General features: G+C 43.6%; 1 protein-coding gene across 3 annotated transcripts in view; it reads right to left on the reverse strand.

Moving 5' to 3' along the window:
• nup98 (nucleoporin 98 and 96 precursor) overlaps positions 1 to 27,087 on the reverse strand; it is a 107,747-nt gene that overhangs the window by 65,409 nt on the left and 15,251 nt on the right. For 2 of the 3 annotated variants that reach the window (XM_080197732.1, XM_080197731.1), the window contains exons 4-12: positions 25,008 to 25,181; positions 16,859 to 17,001; positions 14,327 to 14,434; positions 12,813 to 12,999; positions 10,338 to 10,403; positions 7,291 to 7,460; positions 5,528 to 5,665; positions 4,487 to 4,616; positions 991 to 1,080 (exon numbers count right to left, since the gene is read on the reverse strand). In XM_080197732.1, the coding sequence (XP_080053858.1) occupies positions 991 to 1,080; positions 4,487 to 4,616; positions 5,528 to 5,665; positions 7,291 to 7,460; positions 10,338 to 10,403; positions 12,813 to 12,999; positions 14,327 to 14,434; positions 16,859 to 17,001; positions 25,008 to 25,181 (1,206 nt within the window). The remainder of the gene's footprint in view (positions 1 to 990; positions 1,081 to 4,486; positions 4,617 to 5,527; positions 5,666 to 7,290; positions 7,461 to 10,337; positions 10,404 to 12,812; positions 13,000 to 14,326; positions 14,435 to 16,858; positions 17,002 to 25,007; positions 25,182 to 27,087) is intronic. The other variant, XM_080197733.1, reaches the window with a different exon arrangement.

Genomic DNA, 27,087 nt, shown 5'->3' on the forward strand with positions numbered 1-27,087 from the left:
GGTGACACAGTGCAGACTAGCATTGGTCAGCATTTATGTTCTTGCCTCCTCTCAGCATAGCCTTCAAATCCCTTTGTACTTATCTAACTCCTGGTTAATCCGTACCATTCGGTTCCACCAGTCTACATGTTAGGAAATTCCACACTGTTGACTGGACTCCAGCCCGGGTCTAGTCTCTCGTAACAAACCATTGCATGGCCCCAGTCTATTTAGTCTCAACTAGATATACCACAGATCAAGTCAGCCTTCACCCATCACTCACTTCCCTACAAAGTGATTCAGACAAAGACCCTTGGCTAATTTCTTCCTTGCACCAACTGAGCCCAAAGAAAGATCTCAACTCTCCTGTTTATCAATCAGAAATCAACCTGAAGAGTTTCTGGCTGAAAGGACACAGTGCACTTGGCTTCTACTCCCATGAGCTTAGAAGATGACAAGTGATCTAACTGGAGTGTTAAAAACGATAAAGGATAAAGCAGAGACTATTTCCTCAGGTGGATGTAGCTGTTACTAGGGGGTATAACTATAAAAGGTTCATGGTGGGAGTTATAGGAGGGATGTCCGAGGTAGATTCTTTACTCAGAGTATTTGGGGTGTGGAATGCACTGTCTGCTGTGATAGTGGAATTGGACACTTTAGGAACTTCCAAGCAGTTACTGGATAGGCACATGGAGCACTCCAGAATGATAGGGAAGGGACAGCTTGATCTTGGTTTGGACATAGCTCGGCACAACAGCAGGGCCTTACTGTGCTGTACTGTACTATGTTCTAAATGTTAGGAAGCGACTTTCTTCACTAGGAGTGGAAATCTGGAACTCTCCCCAAAAAGCTGTTGAAGATTTGGGGGTCAGTTGTAACTTCCAGAGACAGAAACGGAAAAGCTTTTTGCAGAATACAAATCAATGTTTCTGCTAATCTGCACAGCCACCTGGAAGGTGCTGCACAAGCCCAGCGCAGTGTTAAATACCTTGTATGTCCTTGACAACTCACCTGATCCAAATCCACCTCCAAGTGTTGTTCCAAGGGCTCCTGTTGCAGGTTTACTCCCGAATAAACCAGTTGTAGCATTTGCTCCAAATCCTGGAATATCAGATCCAAAGCAGCAAGTCACACAGTGTCATCTCCCAATTAAAACACATCCCATGTCACACCATAGCCCAGCAACCTTCCTGATCCTAACAGCATCAGGACATATTAAGGGGGTCAGAGATTCTAACTGTGCAACTGGCTCTAGAGATTCCATAGCGATCCAGGAGGCCTGGGCACTGACCATAATTCAGATGTGGAACCTACTAAACATGAACAAGAATCAGCATTTTAAAAGAAAGAGGCGGTGACAAAATCCCAACGACAGGAACTGAAAGTCTATCACAGCAGACAGCAGTGTGCTGAGCCTCAGCAAGGATACACTAGCTTTACAGAGGGTGACACTGAGGCTGGAACAACAATCACTGAGACAAAGTCCCAAGCTGCTTCACAACAGCATTACAAAACAAAAGATGACACCAAACTACAGGAGACGATATTAGGAAGTGACCAAAAGCTCAAAGATGTGGGTTTTAAGGAGCGTTTTAAAGAAGGAAAGTGAGCTAAAGAGGCGGAGAGGTTTAGGGAGGAAATTACAGACCCTGTGACCCAGGCAGCTGAAAGCAGGGCTGATAATGGTGGAGTGGTTAAAACTGTGGACGTTCAAGAGGCTGGAATCAGCACAGTATAGAGATTAGAGAGGATTGTACAGCTGGAGTAAGTCAGAGGCAAGGCCATGGAGGGATTTGAAAACATCAAGACATTGCTTGATCAGGAACCACAGGTCAGTGAGCAGAGGGGTTATAGGGAAATGGACCTGGTAAGTTAATGCATGGACACAATGCACAGACTAGGCTTGCATTCGGCCCACTAAGGCAACTTTATTGCCTGCTTAAAAGCAGCAACACCAAATGTCCTATCCTACTTCACCAGCTATCATCCACCTCCTCTGCTCTGGGTTAATTTCACATTGAGCTCAGCTCCTCTCCTGCACTTCTGGCCTTATTCCCACTGAACTGATCTCCCAACCTCCTTTCCTGGCCCCCATGTTAGACATTATTGTTAACTGCTCTCTCTTTGGGAACTCTCCATAATTCAAGTGGGGTCTATTAGGAATAACAGATGTGTTGAGTATAGGGCTAACGGGAAGACTTTGAATAGTGTGGAGGAGCAGAGGGATCCATGTGTATGTGTACATAGATCCCTGAAAGTTGGGAATCAAGTAGATAAGGTTGTTAAGAAGGCATACAGTGTCTTGGCGTTTATTGGTAGGGGGATTGAATTTAGGAGTCGTAGCGTTATGTTGCAACTGTACACAACTCTGGTGCGGCCGCACTTGGAGTATTGAGTGCAGTTCTGGTCCCCACATTACAGGAAGGATGTGGAGGCTTTGGAGAGGGTGCAGAGGAGGTTTACCAGGATGTTGCCTGGTATGGAGGGGAGATCCTATGAGGAGAGGCTGAGGGATTTGGGGTTGTTTTCGCTGGAAAGAAGGCGGCTAAGAGGGGATCTTATTGAAACATATAAGATGATTAGAGGTTTAGATAGGGTGGATAGTGATAGCCTTTTTCCTCTGATGGAAAAATCTAGCACGAGGGGGCATGGCTTTAAACTAAGGGGGGGTAGTTATAGGACAGATGTCAGGGGTAGGTTCTTTACCCAGAGGGTGGTGAGGGATTGGAATGCCCTGCCTGCTGCAGTTGTAAATGCGCCTAGTTTGGGGGCGTTTAAGAGGTCTGTGGACAGGTTTATGGACGAAAGGGGATTGGTTTAGGTTAGTGGGTCATTGTTGTTGTTTTTTTTAACTGGTCGGCGCAACATCGTGGGCCGAAGGGCCTGTTCTGCGCTGTAATGTTCTATGTTCTGCAGGGGATCAGTGTTTGGGCTATTAACAATATACATTAGTGACCTGGAGGAAGGAGCCAAAAGAAATATTTGGCACGAAACTTGGTTGGAAAGTGAATGTCCGAGGCTTTGAGGAGATTTAGACAAGTTGAATAAGTGGGCAAATGCACGGCTGATCCTATCTTTGGACTGCCACCTTCCCATGTGGGGAGGCTTGAACATTCTGCTGATCTTGACAGTGTTGTTGTTGGGAGGTTTAAACTCCTGGCAGGGTCAGCCATGACGGTAAGGTTAGAGCAGAGAAACCAGACAAAGGGCAGCTCAAAAAAATCCTCAAATAGCAGACCTGGTGGAAGACACACATATGGTATCAATGGCTACAGCAGATGAAGACTGCAGCAGGAGGGAGAACCCAGTAATCGAGGTTCCACTGCCACTGGAACTGGACTTGTCAAGGACCATGTGTCTGCTGATGTGAAAATACATTCCCACGTTAAAAGGGACAGGACTGAGACCTAGACCCTGGTGCACAGGGAACAATGTTAAAATTTGCAGATATGAAATTTGGAAGCATTGTAAACTAATAACTATACAGAACTTCAAAAGGACACAGATAACTTAGGGGATAAGTGGCAGACAATTTCAATACGGAGAAATGAGAAGTGACTAATCTTGGTAGGAGGAACACAGAGACAAAATAAAATAAAGGCTACAACTCTGAACGAGTGCAGGAGCAGAGAAAGCCTTCTGATGAAGTCATAAGGATCGAAAACATTTTTCCATCCACAGATGCTGCCAGACCAGTTTATCTAGCATTTATTTCAGGAGCAGAGGGACATAGATCACTGAAAGTGGCAGGACAGATTGAGAGAGAGTTAGTAAAGCAGACTAGTATCTTAGCCTTTATTAAGGGGGCTAGGAGTACAAGAGCAAGGAGGTTACATTGACCTTGTAAAGACACTAGATCAGCCTCAAACTGAAGCATTGTGTCAGTTCTGGGCAGCGCACTTCAGGAAAGATGTGGAGGCTTTGAACAGAGTTTAGGAAGAATTCATGAAAATGATTCCAGCAATGAGGAAATTTGGTGATGGAGATATATTGGAGAATTTAAGACTCTTTTGCTTGGAGAACTAAGGATTGAGAGGAGATTGACAGAGGTTTTGAAAACCCAGACAAATAGACAGGGAGAAATTGCCCCCAGTCATGAAAGCAACGAGAGCACAGACTTTATTTACAAGTAAAACAAAAATTATTTTTCACAGCCAGTGGTTAAGGCCTGCAAAGCACTGCTCGAGTACATGGTGGAGGCAGGTTTAATCAAAGCTTTCAAAATGGAATTCATGTTATTATTTAGAAACACGGATTGTGCAGAGTTACAGGGAGAAGGCAGGAGAATGGCAGTTAGCAAATTGAACATTCCCGTGCAGACCAACAGGTGAAATTTCCTCCTCCTACAGACCCTTTCTGTGAAATCCTCTAGCGAGAGATAGTAGGCCGCTTCCTATAGGAAAGCATTCCTACTGGAATGAGGTTGCTTGCCTGGACATAAGCCAGTTGTTTGATATCCAGCATGGGGAACAGAAACTGGGGCCAGGGGAATTTTGCTCTCACATACCAAAGTTTGAAGTGTTGGCACCAGCTCCGATTGTCAGGCTTGGCTTAGTACCAAAGAGTCCAGCACCACCGAAGGTGGAAGCACTCGTCGTAGCTGTTCCAAACCCAGCGGGTTTGTTAGCAAACAGGGTCTGTGAAAGAGAGAGAGAAAAATACAGTTCACAAGCAGTTAAGAACCAGTTCTACTCCTGCCAATCCACGGTAACCCACTCCATTCGACAGCCTGGTAAATGAGAAAATTACACAATAACCAATCCTCTTTCACCCAACTCCTCACCAAGCCCTCCAAATTCCAGACACTGCCAGCTTCATTTGCCTATCACTGTATACAGCCAAGGTCAAAGTATTTCACTTGTCCCAGCCCTCAGCCCTACAGGACTGTACCAATGTTTATGCTCTACACAAGACTCCTCCAATTCTTTCAGCATATCCCTCTATATCTGCCTCATGTGTTTATTGATCTTAAATCACTCACTGTGGTAGAGTGTTCCACATCTCATCATTCTGATAAAAGACATTCCTCTTAAATTCCCCATTGGATTTATTAGCACTGGACCAGCCAGCGATGCTGGAATCCAATGAATGAATTTTTTTTAAATTTAAGGTCTCTGTGACAAGTGGACACATTTTCTCTAAATCTACCCTATGGAACCCTTCGATAATTTTAAAGGACTTCCGTCATGCAACCCCTCCAACAAACTTTTTTTTTTAAAGTTAAAGCATCCCAGTCAATACAACCCTTGAGTAGTTTCACTTCAGTGTTGGTTTTCCCCATGTGAATCTTTACTTCACCTTTGCCACTCTTGTGCACTTTTTACAGGGATCCAAATTTTACCGAGTACTCTAAGCATGGTCTAATCAAGGTCTGATACAATTTAACAAAGTTGCTCTGCTTTTCATTTCTATATTTTCTTTTAATGGCTTGTAAATTTCATTGATTTGTTGGTGTTGGGAGTTTGAAGCTGTCACTTTCTTTCTTCCAGGATGGCCATGGGTCAGACTCGGTTGGAAAGTTACACTGACCTGCTACTCTGGTACTCACATTGTTGACGTTGGTGAAAGCAGCGTTGGTATTGCCAAAGAGACCGCCCCCTGCGCCAAACGCAGTGCCGGTACTGGTGTTGGTGTTGGTTCCAAAGATCCCACTCGACTGAGATACTGGGGCAGTTCCAAATAAACTCTGAGGAGCAGAAGGCTAGGTTAGTACTCGGAGAGAAACAACTGGTATTTCTACAGCATCTTTCACTGGAGTGAGGCGACTTCTTGCAAGCTGCGCCCAGCATACCTCTAATTCTCTTACTCTATACTTCTAAAACCGTATTCCAACTCAAACTCTCTAACAATGCTCTAATTCAATCTTTATTAAAGTGATTTTTCTCTAAACCCTCACTATATGTAACACTACATTTTGCACTCTCTCCTTTCCTTCTCTAAGAACAGTCTGCTTTGTCTGTATAGCACGCAAGAAACAAGGTATGCTAATACATGCGACAATGATAAATCAAATCAATTCATAATACTGGGATTCTGTAAAGCACTTTACAGAATCATAGAATGGTTATAGCACAGAAGCCATTTAGCCAGTGATATCTGCACTGGCTCTCAGCAAGAACAAGTGATCTAGTTCCACTTCGTCGCTCTTGTACTATAGATCGCATATTGGATCGGTTCTGTGGAAGATGAGGTTTGTACAAACCGGATGGCTTGTAACCAGACAGAACCAGAACCCATCTCCCTGTGGGGCGATTTGCGAGTGTTACTACTTAAGGCTTGGTCACACTGCAAAATAACATGAGCGCATAAAAATGCTCAAAGAGTTAGGTAAAACAGATAGCAACAGAGTAGGAAATAGTAAGGTACAGAGAGGTAAGAAGTTTGAGTAAGAAGGAATGCAATCAGGTTTAAAGTCTCAACACATGTATGGAAGGATCGAGAGCCAGAAGAGAAGATTTATTATTCACAAAAGGAACCAACAACCATAAAGGGAAAACATTTCACATCGTGAGCGGTTAGGATCTGGAACGCACTGCCCAAGAGTGCAATGGAGACAGATTCAATGTGGTTTTCAGAAGGCTATTGAATATGCATTTGGAGAAAAATAAATCAGAGTAGCCTCTTCTTCTGTGCTGTAACCATTCCCAACAGGAAGAAGCTTTTCAATTCCTCGAACTCATTGAGTCCGTTAACCAGACGAAAGCTGTTCTACATCACAACTCTACCCAGCTTGGCTCTGTTAACCTTTAATCCTGTATCACAAACCAATCTGCCAGTCTTTCCCCACTTTAAGAACTGCTACATATCCAAGTGCTGCCAGTTCTGACGCAGGATCAGTGGCATCGAGCAACGCTGCCTTTGTATTCCCTGCATTTTCTGTTCTTATTTCAGATTTCTGCCATCTGCAGTATTTTGCCCTTGTAAAAAAAAAATCGATTAATTCCAGTTTTGAAATTCCCGATTTCCCAAAGGCTCAACAGCTTTCTGAGGGAAAAGGTTCCAGTTTCCCACTCCTCTTTCCGCATAGAAGAGCTTCCTGAAATCCCCTCTGAACGGCCTGGCTCCAATTTTAAGGTTCTTTCCCCTTGTTCTGAATGGCCCCCACCAGAAGAAATAGTTTCTCTCGACCAAGCCTACTGAATCCTTTAATCATCTTAAACATCCCAATTAGATCACCTGTACTCTCAAACTTGAGGGAATACAAGCCTAGTCTATGCAACCTGTCCACATAGCCTCATCCGCTCAGCGCACACAGTTGGTGGTTGTAGGCTGAATGAATACGTGGTTTCTCGGCACTTGCGATGCTCTTACCATGCTGCTGGTGTTGGGCTGACCCAGTGTGTTGGCAGTGCCAAAACCGAAGCCAGTGCTCTGCGTGGTGGTGGCCAATCCAAAGGGTTTGTTCCCAAAGAGGCCAGTGCTGGCCTGCGGCTGTGCCTGGCCAAAGAGGCCTCCCGTTGTTGTGCCAAAAGCACCCGTACCTGAAACACAGACATGCTGGCATCAATAGAGGGGACTGACAGCACCTTGATATCAGGCTAGAGAGAGAGAGACAGACAAGCGGTGTAGGTCAGCCATGTCCAGCGGTTTCCATCTGCTCCCCCTGCCCACCTTCTTGTGGTTGTCAGAACTCTCACAGCCCTCAAACCCCCCAACACACGCACTTTCAAACTGGCTTCCACTGCTGCAAAGACTTGCCTCTCCACTTGTAGCTTGACTGGAGCTGTTGCAATTTCTGTAAAAAAAACAAAACACCCAACAGACAAACCTCCCACAAATATACACAGGGTTAGTTATATCTAGACAGAAGAGTCTAGAACACTGGCTCACAGTCCTGAAGATAAGAAGAAATGTCTTTTTCAAGCTGTGAATCTTCTCCACCGCAAACAGTGTGGCTGCTCAGTCAGTCATTCTGTTTATTCAAGACTGAGTTCAAGTGATTCTTGAAAAGTAAGGGCATCAGGGAATGTGGGGATAGTGTAGGAAGGTCAAGCAGAGGTCAAAGATCAGCCATGATCTCACTGAATGCTGAAGCAGGGTTGATGTTCATCACCTCCACAACACTCAAACCTGTAAGTACACGGTCACATTTAAGGAAAATCTGTTTAACTTTTTCATTAAATTGACCATGGCCTGTGAATCTCCTGTGCAGAATTCCTCGTGGAAGATGACAGAGGGAAACCTTATCAAGTACCAAGATGTGCCTAAAGCATATGCCTAAACACGTCCCCCCACGCCAACACTATAGTTAAGCCCATCAACTCCTCTACTTTCTCAGAAATCTAAGGAAATTTGGCATGTCAGCTACAACTCTCACCAATTTTTATAGATGCACCATAGAAAGCAGCTTGGTATGGCTCCTGCTCTGCCCAAGACCACAAGGAACTATGAAAGGTCATGAATGTAGCCCAATCCATCACGCAAACCAGCCTCCCATCCATTGACTCAGTCTACACTTCCTGATGCCTCAGAAAAGCGGCCTGCATAATTAAGGGCCCCACGCACCCCAGACATTCTCTCTTCCACCTTCTTCCTTTGTGAAAAAGATACAAAAGTCTGAGATCATGTATCAACCAACTTAAGAACAGCTTCTTCCCTGCTGCTGTCAGACTTCTAAATGGACCTATCTTGCAGTAAGTTGATCTTTCTCTACACCTTGTGACTGTAACACTACATTCTGCATGCTCTCGTTTTCTTCTCTATGAATGGTATGCTTTGTCAGTATAGCATGCAAGAAACAACACTTCACCGTATGTTAATACATGTGACAATAATAAATCAAAATCATGTTTTGCTAACTTTTAAGGGAGATCAACCAGGCAACACATTGCACCTGTTACAGACAGCTGCAGCAATGTTAAACATGGATTCAAGCTCCAATCTGATGTGTAAATGTCTCCCACACTAACCCCACATGGCGAGGAGTTCAGATACCATAAAATACAACAAACCAATGCAGTGTGATAAACCGTGAGCAACCTTGAACTGGAAGGAGCCAGTATTCCTGTCAAACAGAAGTAACGGGCTGTTTTAATCCTCCAAGATACGCACTGTACCCTTGCTCTGTTTGTCAGCAAACACCAATTATCTAGTTGGTAGAGGGCTAGGTTAAACTGTGTTGGGAATTGTCGCTGATAGCAGACAGATGCTACAATCACCCTGGATCTTCCTCTTGCTCTTCACTCCTATCAAGTTATGTCACTGGGAGAGAATCTTTCAGCTCTACAGCAACATGGAAATAGTAAAATGCTATGTAAACAGAAAGCCTGTGGTGTCAGGGTGCCCAATGATTCATGTCCATTCAGACAGTAAGTTTTCTGCTGCACCGTTCACTCAACACCTGCTGTCTTTACCCAGCCTGAGCCTAAATGTGACTCCAGTGCAGCATGAACAAGATTAATTATTGACAGCCTGAGGAACAGACCTAGCAAACCACTCAACTGTAACAGAAGCCCCATCATAATCTTTGGAATAGCCAAGGAGAGCAATAAACATTACACTAACAAAAATGAATTTTAAGAAAAGCTGTTCGGATGAAGAGGTGAGATTTCCTGTTACATTAATTTAGCTCACCAAGACTTGACTCCGGCTCTCTCTGCCCCACAAACCTCTCTTCCCTCACCTTTAAGCACTAGTAGTCCTCTACTCCATGGAGAAGGAGTGAATAACTCTGTACGTCAGAGATATTATGCAAGGAAAGCAAGCTTCTTCAGCACTCCTACTTCTGATTGTTCCTTTGATTCTCAAAACTACTGAGCACTTCCAAATTCCACAGGAGAATATCTTCCTTGGACACACTCTAGATAGTGACTCCTATTACTTTCTGTTCACCCTGCTCACCTTAGTAGTTACACAATCCACATGCACACAGGTTGTAAAAGGTAAGTGGGACATAACTGTTAATAAGTTGCATTAACAAGACTGCCCTGTTTTCCAAGCGGGTCAAATTGTGCGCGCTCCCAGTAGCTGGACAGTGACATGTGCATGCATACATGGATATTGGGAACAAAATAAAAGAGGGGCCTGCTGTGAGGCCATCACAATTGAACAATCTGATAAAACCTTCCCTGAAGGCTCTCAAAAGAATGGCCATGCGGGGAGGGGAATTGAGAGCAGTCAGGTAGCTGCCTGTGCCCACAGGGTGCTTAGTTGCAAGAGAGCAGATGCTTTCAAGAGAGGAGGAGGAGGAGGAGGAGGAGGAGGGAAAGATGAGCTGGACCCCAGAGGAGTTCCAACTTTTGCTGTTGGTTGGCAAATGCTTCCAGTGCAGAGTAGTTTATACTTCCTGTAAAAAGACCAAACCACACCTGGTCTCAGCTGTCATCAAAGCTTTTCAATCTCACGATGAAAGTCCCTACCTGTTTTTTGAAGACTGGACCCACTGACTGTCCCCAGCACACCCACTTGGGAAAGGAGACCAGTGTCTGAGGAGAGGAAGTCACTCGTTCAATGTTTGATTTTTAGAAAGAAAATTACAACACATCTAAAAGCGCCAACAAAGGTGACAAACTGACATCTGCAGAGCCCGTGGGCACAGGTAGCTCGCTATCTGTAACTGCTGCTCCAAAGAACCAGGCTAGAGACAGAGCACCGCCCCATCCACACAAATCACAGCCTTCAGTAAAGGAGAGAAAACTCAAATAGCATTTTATAAAAGATGCCACACATATTTTTGTAAATAAAAAGTGTATGTGATTGGGCAGGGGTTCATTAGCCCAGTCCATTTTTGCAGAGGGCTAACAAATATTGTGGTGGTGATGTTACTGTTCCAATGCAGAAATATGAACTAGTAACCCAGAGTTTTCAAATCTCAACGTGGGCAGTTTGAGAATTTGGATAAAGTTTTAAAGAAAATCCAGAAATAAAAATTCAGTACACATGGCTACGAATCTGTCACATTGTCATAAAAGTCCAGCTGGTTCACTGATGTCCTTTAGGGAAGGAAACCTGCTGTCCTTACTTGGTCTGTGTCTATGTGACTCCAGGGCAACAGTAACCTGGCTGACTCAACGCCCTCAGGAAATTCAGGAGGGCAATAACTGGCCTTGCCAGCATCATCCATAAAGAACACACCAGTGTGCATCACTTGGGGGAGGTTCTTGAGCCAGAGGCAGTTGAATTAAGATGACTGTCAGTGTACAGAAAAGGGCATGCTATTTCACCTGAGGCTTTATACTACAGAAAGCTGAAGAAATAAACACTAATGAAAAGTTGTGATAAATTAACCAAATAAAACAGAAAGAACAAGGTGTACATTTAAACATTGCAAAATGCTTTACACAGAATGAAACGTTTTGGATTGTAATGATTGGTTGTGTAGTTAGATGGAACAGATTAATTTTTTAATGTGTACACCCAGACTCACGAAAGCAGCAAAAAGCTGTTTCTTGCACTGCTGTTTTGAAGAGGGGTCTGGCACAGGCCATGTTTCACTCAAGTTTACTTTGGCGTTGTCCCTGTGCAGTGTAAAAATTGCTCAACATGCAACAGCTCTTCAAGGGTTGTTGGAGAATCTCACCCCTGAAACGAGCATCTGCAAGTGCTGCAGCATCCCCAGCAAGGTCCCTTGTTTCACATGTACGGGCACAAATCACTGCTCAGTTTACACCTCAGAAGGGGTGCAGCAGAGGGGAATAGGGATGCTGCCTGGATCATCATTATAGTGATAGGCTCAAGCACGACATGTACCCCAAATCCCAGCGCAGCACATCAAGAGCCAGGATGAGAAATGGCAACTTTGTTGTGTGCAGTAGCAGCAGTTATGTAGATGTCTTGATTATAATGAACAAGCCCAAATTAAAAGTCCCCAAAGATTCCAGCTGCTCAAGGAAGAGTAATTGAGAGTAAGAGTGGAGGAAAACCAACAGTTCAGAATCCCTACAGTGCAGAAAAAGCCAATCAACCCATCGGACCTGCACTGACTCCCTGATAGGATATCTCACTGAGGCCCTATCCCTGTGACCCTGCATATTTGCCATGGTTAATCCATCTAACTTGCACATCTTTGGACAGTAAGGGGCAACTCAGTGTGGCCAATCCACCTAACCTGCACATCTTTGGACTCAATTCTCAGTGTGAGAAGTTGGCCAATCTGCATGTGCACAGTATTGTCAATAAGTGAATTAGCCCCTTCACCATGTGGTCTTGGAGGTGGAGGGAGGAGGATGGAGAGTGTTACTGTTTCTTTCTATTCCCCAAGTATCCTTGCTGAAAACAACAACGGGCATATAACAGTGTAAAAGGTCCCAAGGCACCTCACAGGAAGATTATCAAAACAAAATCTGATACAAATCCATGGAAGGAAATCAAAGGAGAGAGGTACTGAGGTTTAGAGGGAATTCCAAAGCTTAGGACTTAGGCAGCTCAAGGCATGGCCTCTAATATTGGAGCAATTCAAACTGGGGTTCAGCAAGTCAGAAATGTAACAGATGAGAGACCCCGAGACATGCTGAGATGAATAAACAGGGCTGGTGTGAGTATGGTTATGGACATCAGAGCTCTGGACAAGCTGAGACACAACCCGGACATACTACTTGTGATGATCAAACATTCACTCCATATTCTATATACGGAACTGGATAAATGACAAATGGGCAAAATTCCAGGAAGTTGCTGGAATTGGGTAGAATCAGTATCTGGAGGTAGGAGGGAATGAATTAAGCATGATGCTGCACATTCATATTGTAGGGGCTGTTGATCTAACCATCACTTTACTCCTAATACTTTGATATTTGCAACTCCCCCACTGCCTGCCCCCAAAACCTCTCTGAAATCAAAGGCCCAGCCTGGAACGTACCAGGCTGCAGCCCATTCTAAACAAACAATTAACTCACTTGCTCCAAAGCCGGTTTTGGTCTGTCCAAAATTGAATCCTCCGGTTGGGTTGGCTGGAGTAGCTCCAAACAGTCCAGTACCTGCGCTGGATGTAGCAGTCGAGGTGCCAAACAGACCACCACCTCCCCCAAGGGGGGCTGCTTGTGGCCCCTTACGGCCAGCTGTGTAATCTTCCAAACGCAGCTCCTGGACAAAGCAACAATTGCACAAAGGAAGAATATTAATGGGAGAAAAATAAGTAGCGAGTGACCAGGAACGGAATCCAACCTCATTTATTCCTCTATTCTTTAGCTAAGAGATATTGAGATTGGTTCAGTATGATGGAGAGCAAGGCAGTGTTACTGAGAATGTTACTAGAATCTAGAGGCTTAGACTAGTAACCCAGAGAACAGAAGCTCATTTCCCAGCACAGCAGTTTTGGGAATATGAATTTGGCTTTTTAAAAAATCTGACAAAAAAAATGGTTCCAGATAAAGTCATCTTGAAGCTTTAGATTGTTATAAAAGTTTATGTTCCTTATTGAAGGAATAGGCGTAGACAAGGTCATAGGTAGAAGAGGGCACTCACAATGTTAAAATGGCAGCTCTGGCTTGTTTCCTGTGCTGTGTTCTTCTTTGAAACCTGCCATTCTTACCCATCCTGATTCTATTTGTGAATCCAGTCCCATAACAATATAGCTGACTTTTAACCCCCCCCCCGAGTTGTACAAAATTGGATAACTATTCAGAAGACCTATTTATTTTGTGGAAAAGCCTGCATGTTGTTTTGGTAAAGTCCTTTTCAGATAAAAGTGAAATTAGGATAATTCTGCAAATGCCCATGTGACCCAAGGTTACTACAAATATGAAAATAAAAGGCAAAGGGTAAACAGACAGCTAATCAGAAATTCCAGACAATCTCAGAACAGGTTAGGAAAAAGATTAAAAATAGAGGAGTGACTTCTGTCACTGTGTCTCTTATACAGTTAGAAAGAGCAGCAAAGTTGAAGACAGAGAGCAGGAATTGTGAATTAGACAAGACCCTCATTCATATTTGCCAAAATCACTCAGACCATTTAAAGGGAGTCTCTGGTGATTCTGCCTGAACCTGGCTAAGTAGGTTTTCTGCAGAGCAGGTGTGTTTGGTTATATCCTGGAATTTCGGATGGAATTTAGCTGCCAGTAAAAGCAGTTTTGAGGGCCAAATCCATTGAGGGAGGAAGCGAATGACCCCACTACTGGAGAACAGGTTGGAAAGTCTGAAATTGTACATGGAAGTGTTTGTAGCCATGTAAAGACACATTTTTGTGGCACTGACTTTTAAAGTGGAAATTTTCATTTGATTTGAAGTATTGTTTGCCTGTCAATGTTTGAAGTACGTTGATTTTAGTTGGTTTGTTGAAGTTGTAAAGAGTGAAATCCTGTCCATAGGTTTTCTTTCTGTTGGTATTGTGGTATCTGTGGGGATTATACATGTCCAACAACTGCCATTCTTCCCAGAAGCCAGGAAGTACCATTGCCACAATGATACCCACCTCCAGTGACTTTGTCTCATACTCCTTCATGGCTGTGATACACTGGTGTTTGGTGCTAATGTTGGTGCTGACTCCAGACTTCACCATTGTGTCTGTGCCTGTTGGGGGCTGCAGGCATATGAAAGGCAAACAAACACAGCAGTGTTAACGCAGAACAGTACAATACAGAGCTTTGAGCATCTAAAATCAAAATAAATTCCACTTACCACCCGCATCCTCCCCCCAATATCTTGGCTGTAAAGAGCTCACCCACCAGTCTGCTGATTGATGCCAAGTCCTGGCAGCTCAAATCTCAGTGCCACAATGATCAGCTGGGAGAGCTGCCTAAATTCATTCCAAGATGCTGCTATGGGCACTGGTATGAGTTGAGTTTTGCCTGTCTCTACAGGGTATATGGAACATTCCAGCCCGCTCCCACAATTCTTTTCTCAGTATATCAACAACTATCAGAGCCGCTTCATGCTCTTGTTTGGGCCTGGTAAAATTTGTCAATTTTTCTTCCAATTTCCACTCCTCTATCTCCTTCACATGGTCCATCTCTGACACTTCCCTCCCCTTCCTTGACCTCTGTCTCCCATCTCTGGCGATAGATTGCCCACTATTACCCATTAGAAGCCCACAGCTTCCTCAACTACAGTTCTTCACACTCCATATCCTGCGAGGACTCCATCCCATTCTCTCAGTCACTTCACCTCCATCACATCGGCATTCAGCAGGGACTGTGCCCTCTTGGGTAACCTGGTCCACTTCTCCATCACACTCCCACATCAGACCCTTCCCATGCAATCACAGAAGGTGCCTGTCCCTTTACTTCCTCTCTGCTCACCATCCCAAACACTTCTTAGGTGAAGCAGTGCTTCACATTCACCTCCTTCAATCTGGTCTATTGCATTCACTGCTCCAAATATGGTCTACTTTACATCAGAGACACCAAATGAAGACTGGGTGGCTGCTTTGCAGAACACCACTGGTTTGTCCATAAACAGGACTCGGACCTTCCTGTGGCTTCCCATTTCAGCACACCATTTGCTCACAGGTCCACATGTCCATTCTTGGCATGTTGCAATGTTCCAGTTGAAGCCCAACGCAAACTGCGGGAACAGCATCTGATCTTCTGATCAGGCATGTTACAGCCTTCTGGACTGAACACAGTTCAACAACTCTCTCCTCCACCTTCACTCCATTTTTATTCTTATCCATTCAACTTCATTTCTTCCAATGATTAATTTTTCCATCCCTTATTTCATTCCGTTTCCCATCTTTTTTTCCCCCTTACCACAATTTCCTCACCTGCACCCCACTAGGACCATCTGTTACCTGCCCCAGATTGTACGTGACACATTGCTAACCTTTGTTCTGCCATTAACACATTCTGTCTCTCAATGTGCCGCTTTTGGAATGCTTCCTAGCCATAATCACCACCACTAGTTTACATTCTCTTCGGTTTCTTGTCTTTGGCATCTTTGTCAATCTCTCCCTAGCCTCCATCTATTGCTGGCCCTCCATCCAGCCCCATTACTCCATCCTCCCCTCCCAATAAACATTCTACATCTCATTCATTTGAGAGACATGGGCATTGCTGGCTGACCAGCATTTATTGCCCATCCCTAGTTACCCTCAAGGTGGTGGTGGTGAGCTGGCTTCTTGAACCACTGCAGTCCACGTGTTGTAGGTTGACCCACAATGCCATTAGGGAGGGAATTCCAGGATTTTGACCCAGTGATTGTGATCATGTTTCTGACAGATAGTGATCCTGACTCAATGTTGGCTCTCTTCTCTCTCTACAGACGCTGTCACACTTGCTGAAATTTTCTAGCATTGTGTGTTTGAGATTCCAGCATCCGCAGTGATTCTAAACCGTTCAGCCTTTCCTGCTCTCAATCTGACACTAGTTAAAATGCAACATTAAAATGACCTATCAAACAGTGGGACCTCAGAATAACATGGCTGTTAGCTTCCTACTCTGGATCATGAACTATGAAACGTGGCCAGATGGATAAATACCCACTGCAACTCCTTTCCCTAGCCCTCCCCCAAGCTACACAGCATTTCATTTACCAATTTAAAGCACTGGAATGCCTGGGGAGATGGTGGTCTATCAGTAACGTCACTGGACTGACTTGTAACTCAGAGGCCAGAGTTAATGGTCTGGGGACATAGGTTCAAATCCAACAACGGAGTTTAAATTTAGTTAATAAGTCTGGAATATAAAATTGTCTCAGTAATGGTGACCATGAAATTGTTAATAATTGTTGTAAAAACTTACCTGGTTCACTAAATGTTCTTAATCTGCCGTCCTTACCCGGTCTGGCCTACTTGTGACTCCAGACCCACAGCAATGTGGCTGATTCTTAACTGCCGTTTGAAACGGCCAAGCCAGACATTCAGTTCAAGGGCGATTAGGGATGGGTAACAACTGCTGGCCCAGTCAGCGATTCCACACCCATGAAAGAATAATGAAACAAAGTGAACAGTTCAACACTGCAGAAGCCTCAAGTTCTCTCTTTCGCACCAGGACCACATCATACTCACATTGAATTTAACGGTTGTTCCTGTAGGGGCAGCCGTGCTGAAGGTGGTTCCTCCAAACAAAGTCCCCGAGGTCCCACCAAAAGGATTCGAGGCTGTGCTGGTAGTGCCGAATAGGCCGCCTCCAGTTGTGCTGGTTCCAAAAGCTGAGAGAAAGAATACGGAATCGCTGAATTCCCCAGAGTACACACAAATTCAACCACTATAGTGCACAAAGCAGCAAATGTCCCTCCACTCTGAGGTCACGTACCAACCAACTCAAGAACAGTTTCTTTGATTTATCGTCACATGCATTGGTATACAGTAAAGGATATTATTTCTTGTGTGCTATACAGACAAAGCATACCATTCATAGAGAAGGAAAGAAGAAAGTGCAGAATGTGTTAGTCATAGCTAAAGTGTAGAGAAAGATCAATTTAATGCAAGGTAGGTCCATTCAAAAGTCTAATGACAGCAGGAAAGAAGCTGTTCTTGAGTCAGTTGGTGTGCGATCTCAGATCTTTGTATCTTTTCCCCGACTGAAATGTCCAAGGTGCGTGGGTACTAAATTATGCTGGTTGCTTTTCCCAGGCAGAGGCAAGTGTAGACCAGGTCAGTGGATGGGAAGCTGGTTTGCGCGATGAACTGGGCTTTGTTCACAACCCTTTGTAATTTTTCCTGGTGTTGGGCAGAGCAGGAGCCATACCAAGCTGTGATACAACCAGAAAGAATGCTTTCTATGGTGCATCTGTAAATATTGGTGAGAGTCATAGCAGGCATGCCAAATTTTCTTAGCCTCCTGAGAAAGTAAAGGCATTAGTGGACTTTAACTACAATGTTGCTTGGAGAGAGCAGGACATAGAACATAGAACATAGAACATTACAGCGCAGAACAGGCCCTTCGGCCCACGATGTTGCGCCGACCAGTTACAAAAACAATGACCCACTAGCCTATACCAATCCCTTTTCGTCCATAAACCTATCCAGAGATCTCTTAAACGCCCCCAAACTAGACGCATCTACAACTGCAGCAGGCAGGGCATTCCAATCCCTCACCACCCGCTGGGTAAAGAACCTACCCCTGACATCCGTCCTGTAGCTACCCCCCCTTAATTTAAAGTCATGCCCCCTCGTGCTAGCTTTCTCCATCCGAGGAAAAAGGCTATCACTATCCACCCTATCTAAACCCCTAATCATCTTATATGTTTCAATAAGATCCCCTCTTAGCCGCCTTCTTCCCAACGAAAACAACCCTAGATCCCTCAGTCTCTCCTCATAGGACCTCCCCACCATACCAGGCAACATCCTAGTAAACCCCATGTTGTTAGCGATCTGGACACCTAGAAACTTGAAGCTCTCAATCATTTCCACAGTACCCTGCAGATGTAGCTAGGGGCACGTCCTCCACTATGCTTCCTGAAGTTGATGACTATTTCCTTCATTTTGCTGAGAGATTATTGTTGCCGCATCAGTTCACCAGATCCTCTATCTCATCATTATTTGAGATCCGTTCCACTACAGTAGTGTCATTAGCAAATTTGACAATCGAGTTGGAGGGGAATTTGGCCACCCAGTCATAGGCATAAAAGGAGTATAGCAGGGGGCTGAGGGCACAGCCTTGTGGAGCATCAGTGTTGAGGATGATTGTAGAGGAGTCATTGCCTATCTGTACTAACTGTGGTCTGTGGGTTAGGAAGTCGCAAAAGGCCAGAGCTGAGCCCCAGGCCATTGAGTTTGGAGATGAGTTTTTTTTAAAAAGGAATAATGGTGTTCTTCCCTGCAGTCATGAGACTTGTGAATGGACCTACCTCATATTAATTTGATCTTTCTCTACATCCTAGCTATGACTGTACCACTACATTCTGCACCCTCTCCTTTCCTTCTCTATGAATGCTTTGTGGATATAGCATGCCAGAAAGAATACTTTTCAATGTATACTAATACATGTGACACTAATAAAATCAAATATCTGACAATGAACCATCAATCCAGCTACTGCTAGGGAAAGGACTAGATTTGAAGATTGTGGTAAGGGCTCAGAAGAGGAACAGATGATGCTGCACCCCAGAACCTACAACTATAAGATGCATTTAAACAAAATAAAACACTAAAGACTTGAATTTTTACAGCTTCATTCAAGATTTCTTGAGGCATTTTCCAGTCAATGACATACTTTTGAAGTATATTCATTGGTGCAATGGGGGGAAACATAGAACATAACAGCGCAGAACAGGCCCTTCGGCCCACGATGTTGCGCCGACCAGTTAAAAAACAATGACCCTCTAACCTAAACCAATCCCTTTTCATCCATAAACCTATCCACGGATCTCTTAAACGCCCCCAAACTAGGCGCATTTACAACTGCAGCAGGCAGGGTATTCCAATCCCTCACCACCCTCTGGGTAAAGAACCTACCCCTGACATCCGTCCTATAACTACCCCCCCTTAATTTAAAGCCATGCCCCCTCGTGCTAGCTTTCTCCATCCGAGGAAAAAGGCTATCACTCTCCACCCTATCTAAACCTCTAATCATCTTATATGTTTCAATAAGATCCCCTCTTAGCCGCCTTCTTTCTAGCGAAAACAACCCCAAATCCCTCAGTCTCTCCTCATAGGACCTCCCCTCCATACCAGGCAACATCCTGGTAAACCTCCTCTGCACCCTCTCCAAAGCCTCCACATCCTTCCTATAATGTGGGGACCAGAACTGCACACAATACTCCAAGTGCGGCCGCACCAGAGTTGTGTACAGTTGCAACATGATGCTGCGACTCCTAAATTCAATCCCCCTACCAATAAACGCCAAGACACCGTATGCCTTCTTAACAACCTTATCTACTTGATTCCCAACTTTCAGGGATAAATGGTACATTTATGGATACATGGTAGATAATTTTCCTACAGATAGATCCCATAAAGAGTAATCAAATAAATGACCACATAAATATTAGCAACTCCTCTGCTCTTCAAATGACTGACCATGGGATTTTTTTTCCACATCCACTTAAGATGATTTAGTGGGGTAAATATGTGGGGTTACAGGAAAGCGTCTGGGTGGGATCCTCTGTTGAAGGGTCAATGCAAATTTGATGGGCTGAATGGCATCCTTCTGCACTGAAGGCAGTCTAGGATTCTAAAGTAGTTTAATGTTTCCTCTGAAACTCAGTGCAGCAGTACCATCTCGGCAATTGTGACTCAAATGTCTGGATTGGTTCCGTGCCCTAACAAACATTAGGGGTTGTGGGTTTTAACTAGGGAAAAGCTGTGGTTTGCACATATAGATTCAAATAAACATACAACAGGTTTATTGGAAGAGATGTTCTCTGCATTGAACAGTGTACAAACTGAAAGTAAAACAGTAGTCTGTGGCAACACCCTAATCACCATTAATACACAATCTTTTTAAATATTACATGCCTCCCTTTTTACTTTCATGGTCATGACAACAAATTATAACAATAAATAGGATCAATAATCCACTAGACACATTACAAAGCAGAAAGTCTATCAGAAGGGCATCTTTTCCTCTTTGGTTGTAAACAATGCTCTAGAATTCAGCTGTCCTTGACCTTAGAAGTGAGATTCGGAACTTCAGTAGACATCTCATGTAACTAATTCTGCATCGTTCTCACTTGGTATACTAGCAATCATCAGGCAACTCAGGTTTAACGAAGTCCTCTGTACTTGTATTCACAATACTAGGGACTAAAGAAGTTGGTACTTCTGAGAGGATTCAGAGAAATTATTTTATGACAAAAATTCACCAGCATGGCGTTACCACACTAGTTCATCTGCTTCTTCTAGCTCAGCAGTTAGGTTCAGCACTCGTCAGAGTACGCAAAGCAAAAGCTATTGGTTGATCTTCTCCCGAAGATATATTGTGGAAGACTACCACCCTGATTCCGTAAGGTGGTGCATCGCAAACAAGCAGTAATGGTAGCTTTGGATTAAAGCTAACCAATTCTTCAGATTTTTGCAAAGCATCTTTGACACTTATCCCATGATATTTCACACATTAAATTGTGCAAAGACTTCAATAATGTAGCTAAGTGAAGAACAAATTTGCCATAATTTACTAATCTTATTTGATGGACATGGTACTTCTAAAAATAGCCTCCATCTTTTTAGGTGCTGTATTAGACCTTTACTCACAATAATGAGACCCAAGTACTGGACAAATGTCTGGATAAAGTCATACTTTTCTTTCTTGAAACACAAAGTGCTTGAAGGTGTCTGATGTTGCTTCTAAATTATTCAAGTGCTCTTGTTCACAGGACTCTAAAATTAAGATATTATCGAGGTAACATTGTATACCAGAGAGACTGCTTAAAGTCCGATCAATCCATCTTTGGAAAAGGGCTGGTGGGGACATTATTCCGAAAGGCAATCTTTCATAATGAAAAGACCTTGATGAGTAACGATGGTAAGCAACGGCTGAGATTCAGCAGTTACATTCATCTGTAAATATGCTGTGAAAGATCAATCTTGCTGAATTTCTGCCAACCTGATAATCTAGCAAACAAATCTTCAATTAAAAGGAAGCTGATATTGATCAGCGCACAACACCAGATTTATGGTTGTTTTAAAATCACCACACATACAAACTGAAACATCTGGTTTCATGATAAGTACGATGGGGGTAGCCCACTCATTGTAACTGGCTCCAACACACTAGTGTTAACAAGTCATTAATTCTTTGACTTTGGGGCAAATTGCATGTGACACCGCTGTTGTTTTGAGACCTTTTTGTTGACCATTAAAATTCATCTGGAGTTTCATTTGAACTCACTTCATTGGTCCCAGTCTCTCTTCAAATACACTGTTGTATTTATCTAGAAGGTGGTATACATCTATTTTGGTATCAACCAATCTGTTAACAGCACTTCACCACGATCTCCCAAATAGAGCTGAAAAATTATCTTGGACCACAAGAAGAGGCAACTCTGTTTCTTCACTCAACTCAGTGTTGACTATGATGTAACCTTTTAACACCACAATCTCTTCCACGTACATCTTTAAAATCTCATCAGTTAGATGTGAAGGAAGACGCTTCAACTGATACAGCAGCACCAGTATTAACCTCCATCCTAATAAGTTGTCAACGTAACTTCAGAATCACCCAGGATCTAAGTAGTCCATCTTGTATGGATAAGTTGCTCTGATGGAGCTCTTCATTATATTTCTGGGCATTTTCTTATCATAGTCACTTTTTGCCATGCCATAAATTCTTTGTAGATTGCAGCTTATACTTTTTTTTGGTGAAATTCTTTGAGAACATTACATGTGCAATGGACAATGGGGAACCTGTGGATGTGGTGTACCTGGATTTCCAGAAGACATCTGACAAGATGCTGCACCAAAGACTGCTACATAAAATAAAGGTGCACAGTGTTAAGGGTAACGTATTAGCATGGATAGAGGATTAGTTAACTAACAGAAAGCAAAGACTGGGGGTAAATGGGTTGATGATCAGTGGCTAATGGTGTGCCTCAGATCAGTGTTGGGACCACAATTTATGATTTACATAGATGATCTGGAGTTGGGGACTAAGTGTGGTGTGTCAAAATTTGCAGATAACACTAAGATGGGCAGAAAATCAAAGTATGCAGAGGACGCTGAAAGTCTGCAAAGCGATATAGATAATGAGTGGGCGAGGGTCTAGTAGATGGAGTACAACGTTGGTAAATGTGAAGTCATCCATTTTGGTAGGAATAACAGCAAAATGGACTATTATTTAAATGGTAAAAAATTGCAGCATGCTGCTGTGCAGAGGGGCCTGGGTGTCCTTGTGCAGAAATCTCAAGGAGTTGGTTTGCAGGTGCAGCAGGTAATTAAGGCAGCAAATGGAATTTTGTCCTTCATTGCTAGAGGCATGGGAGTTTAAAAACAGCGAGGTTATGTTGCAGCTGAGGCCACACCTGGAGTACTGTGTACAGTTTTGGTCTCCTTACTTGAGAAAGGATATACTGGCACTGGAGGGGGGTGCAGAGGAGATTCACTAGGTTGATTCTGGAGTTGAGAGGGTTGGCTTGAGGAGAGACTGTGCAGACTGGGGCTATACATACTGGAATTCAGAAGAATAAGGGGAGATCTTATAGAAACATAAGATTATGAAGGGAATAGATGAGATAGAAGCAGGAAGTTGTTTCCACTGGTGGGTGAAACTAGAATTAGGGGGCATGGCCTCAAAACAAAAAAGGGGAAGCAAATTTAGGACTGAGTTGCAGAGGAAATTCTTCACAAAGGGTTGTAAATCTGTGGAATTCCCCACCCGGTGAAGCAGTTGAGGCTACCTCATTGAATTTTTAAGGGAAGGATAGATACATTTTTGAACAGTAATGGAATTAAGGGTTATGATGAGTGGGCAGGTAAGTGGAGCTGAGTCCACGAAAAGATCAGCCATGATCTTATTGAATGGTGGAGCAAGCTTGAGGGGCCAGATGGCCTACTCCTGCTCCTAGTTCTTCTGTTTTTTTTGAAGATAACCCAGATTCTTTGCAATATTCTTCTCAGGGGGAAGCTGGTCTAGTCCAACAAGCTTTTGCAAAGTAACCCATTTTGCCACAATTGTTCCATTGAACATCCTTGCTCCAGCATTCACTCACTGCATGCTTCTTGACGTTTTGACTTCTAATGGGCAGTTCCCAATTTGTGGATCTTCATTCCTACACTAAATTCTGAAACCTCTTTAGCAGCCGGTTCCATTGACACTGATTGCTGCTGCCGTCTTTAAAGTCAAAGCATGTTCAGTAAGCAATCTTCTTTAAATAGCCTCATTTTGGAGACCACAAACTGGACGATCTCAAACAGCAGTTTTTAATGTTGTGCCAGTCTTTTTAAGGTTGCCAGAAACTGAGCGATGCTCTCACCTTCCACTTCATTCCTTCAGTGGAATCTAAACCATTCCACAATTCAGTATCTTTGAAGATTAATACTCTTCAAGGATTTTAGTCATCGCAAGTTCTGGTTCTTGGCTTTGCTGCTTGAATCAAGTTCAAGAATATTTCTACAATTTTATTTGCTCATACAAAGTCTGAAAACACTTTACATAGGAACTCCATGATTCATTTTAATTGAAAAGCCCTATGGATCCTAATTGACCTATCATTTCTTTTGCAGGCACAGGTTCTAGGGACTCAAGACAGCTCAGTATATTTATTGTGCCTCTACAGCACTCCCCTTTTTAATCTGGAGACCGCTGACTCAATATATCCTTTTTCAAATGATCCCTGCTGTATAGCGAAACACCGCTCTTTTCAAATATATCAGATATTGCCTGGAAACTCGTCTTTCTCTGATACAAAAAAAATCCTCAACACCACAAAGAGCTTTCTTTCTTTAGTCTTCCTACATTGGCACTTCAATCTTTAAACCTGTTGCTGCTTCTTCCCACTTTTCTAATATTTGAACTGCAAGGGCTCACAATGATTCTATTTTCTATTAGGATCTTTTCTTGATGTTCCTCGAAGAAACAAAATCCCAACTTGTCAATGGTTTGTCTTTTGTGTAATGTTAGGATTATAGGTTTTACAAAAAGAAAAGGCTGTGGTTTGCATGTGTCAAATCAAACTTACATACAATGGGTTTACTGGAAGAGGTGTCCTCTGCACAGGGTACAAACTGAAAGTAAAACAGCAGCCTGTGGCAAATCCTAATGACATCACCATTAGATCATGTGATTAGCCCTTAAATCAATTAATGCAGCTCTTTTAACTATATGACACTTGGGACTTGAACTCATGACTTCCTGACTGAGAGTTGTGACAGTGCTACCCATTGAGCCATGTCTGAATAGTAACTTCAGCCCGTCACTTTTACCAGACCAGACGAGGAAGGCTTTGAGTTTATACAGCACATACCAGACATGCTGCAGCTCTGCGCATAAAACAGAGCATCTAGTCTGCCAACTGTGCAGTCACCTAGCATGCAATGAAACCCAGCAAGGTGACCAAGTCTCCCTAAGGCATTCAGCTGAGGAAGGGAAGCTGCAGTGATATGCTGGGAGAACTCAGGCATAGGACCTGTAATGCTTAAAAGAATATCCAAATCAGGGCACATTTGAGATGCCGTGTGTCTCTGATAGTGCAGTGCTGCCTTATGGTTACATGCAGTAATCAAACCCATGTTAAATCTGCCCTCATTGCTCTCCGATGCCAGACAAAGCCATGCTTACTTCCAAAGCCTCCGGCAGGCTTGCTCTGCGTGAAGGCATTGCTCTGCTGATTGGAGAAGAGGCCGGTGCTCGTGCCCCCAAACAGGCTGTTGGATGTCGATGTGCCAAAGCCAAAGCCGGCATTGGTGGATGATGTTGCCGGCTGCCCAAAAGTATTGGAACCGAACAGCCCACCTGGAAAGAAGATAAGCAAGGCATTAGTGGGTTTGACAATACAGGAAGTCTGATGTGCAGTTGTTGAGTTTGTACTTAATCAGAAACAAAATTTGCAATTGGAAAGAATGAACTTGTGCTTTTTTGCATTTTTCACAACATCAAGAAGCCCCAAAGCACTGTAGCCACTGTTGTAGTTTTCACACAGCAAGCTCTCGCAAACAGGGGTGATGATCTGGGATTGGCAAGAGAATAGGAAAATCACCTGCTCCTCTTTCAAACAGTGCTCAAGGATCTTTTACATTTATTGGCAGCACCATGGCACAGCAATTAGCACTGCTGCCTCACAGTGCTACAGACTCTCATTCAATTCCAGCTTTAAGTGACTGTCTGTGCAGAGTTTGCATATTCTCCCTGCGTACGTGTGGGTTTCCTCCAGGTCTTTCAATTTCCTTCCTTTGTTTCAAGCTGTGCAGGTTAAGTTGACAGGCCATGCTAAATTGCTCCTTAGTGGTCAGGGGATTAGTAGGGTCAATATATGGGATTATGGGGATAGGACTGAGGTTGTCAGATTGTTGTCAGTATAGGCTCAACAAGCCTCCTCTGCACTGTAGGGATTAGAGTCATACAGCTTTACAGCATGGAAACAGGCCCTTCGGCCCAACTTGTCTGTGTCACTTTTTTTTAAAAGCCCCTAAGCTAATCCCAATTGCCTGCATTTGGCCCATATCCCTCTTTGCCCATCTATCCATGTAACTATCTAAATGCTTTTTAGAAGATAAAATTGTACCTGCCTCTACTACAACCTGAGGTCACCCCTTAGCCTCCTACGCTCTAGAGAAAAAAGTCCCAATCTATCCAGCCTCTCCTTATAACTCAATCCATCAAGTCCCAGTAGCATCCTAGTAAATCTTTTCTGCCCTCTTTCTATTTTAACAAGATCCTTTCTATAATAGGGCGACCAGAATTGCACACAGTATTCCAAGTGTGGCCTTACCAGTGTCTTATACAACTTCGAGGCGTTCCAACTCCTGTATTCAATCTGACCGATGAAACCAAGCATGCCAAATGCCTTCTTCACCACTCTGTCCACCCATGACTCCACTTTCAAGGAGCTATGAACATGTACCCCTCGATCTCTTTGTTCTGTAGCTCTCCCCAACGCCCTACCATTAACTAAGTAAGTCCTGCCCTGGTTCAATCTACCAAAATGCATCACTTCATACTTGTCTAAATTAAACTCCATCTGCCATCTGTCAGCCCACTGGCCCAACTGATCAAGATCCTGCCACAATTGGAGATAACTTTCTTCGCTGTCCACCACGCCACCAACCTTGGTGTCATCTGCAAACTTACTAACCATGCCCCCAATATTCGCATCCAAATCCTTAATATAAATGACAAATAACAGTGGGCCTAGCACTGATCTCTGAGGCACACCGCTGGTCACAGGCTTCCAGTTGGAAAAATGACTCTCTACAACCACCATCTGGCTTCTGTCAAGAACCCAATTTTGTATCAATTTAGATACCTCAGCCTGGATCCCATGAGATTTAACCTTACGCAACAACCTACCATGTTATGATTTTATGATACCCAGAGAGCAGACAGGGCCATGGTCTGATATCTCATTTGAAAGGCTGTCTCTTTAACAGTGCAGGATCTTCCTTAGTACTGCACTGAGAACCTATATTTTGTGGAGTGAGATTTGAACTAACAATCTTCTGAATCAAGAGGCAAGCCTATTAGCTGACATCTTGACAAAAACCCAACTCTCTGCTGATATCCAGGGATAGAATTCTGCCACCCTTATCCAGTCTAATGTACATGACTCCAGGTCCACACCAAAATAGGGAGAAGTATCACATCTTAAAAAAACATTTGATTAAATTTTTCCTGGAGGTGACTAGCACTTCAGTTGATGTAG

Source organism: Carcharhinus amblyrhynchos, chromosome 10 (assembly GCF_965287045.1).
Source record: "Carcharhinus amblyrhynchos chromosome 10, sCarAmb.v2.hapA, whole genome shotgun sequence".
NCBI lineage: Eukaryota > Metazoa > Chordata > Chondrichthyes > Carcharhiniformes > Carcharhinidae > Carcharhinus > Carcharhinus amblyrhynchos.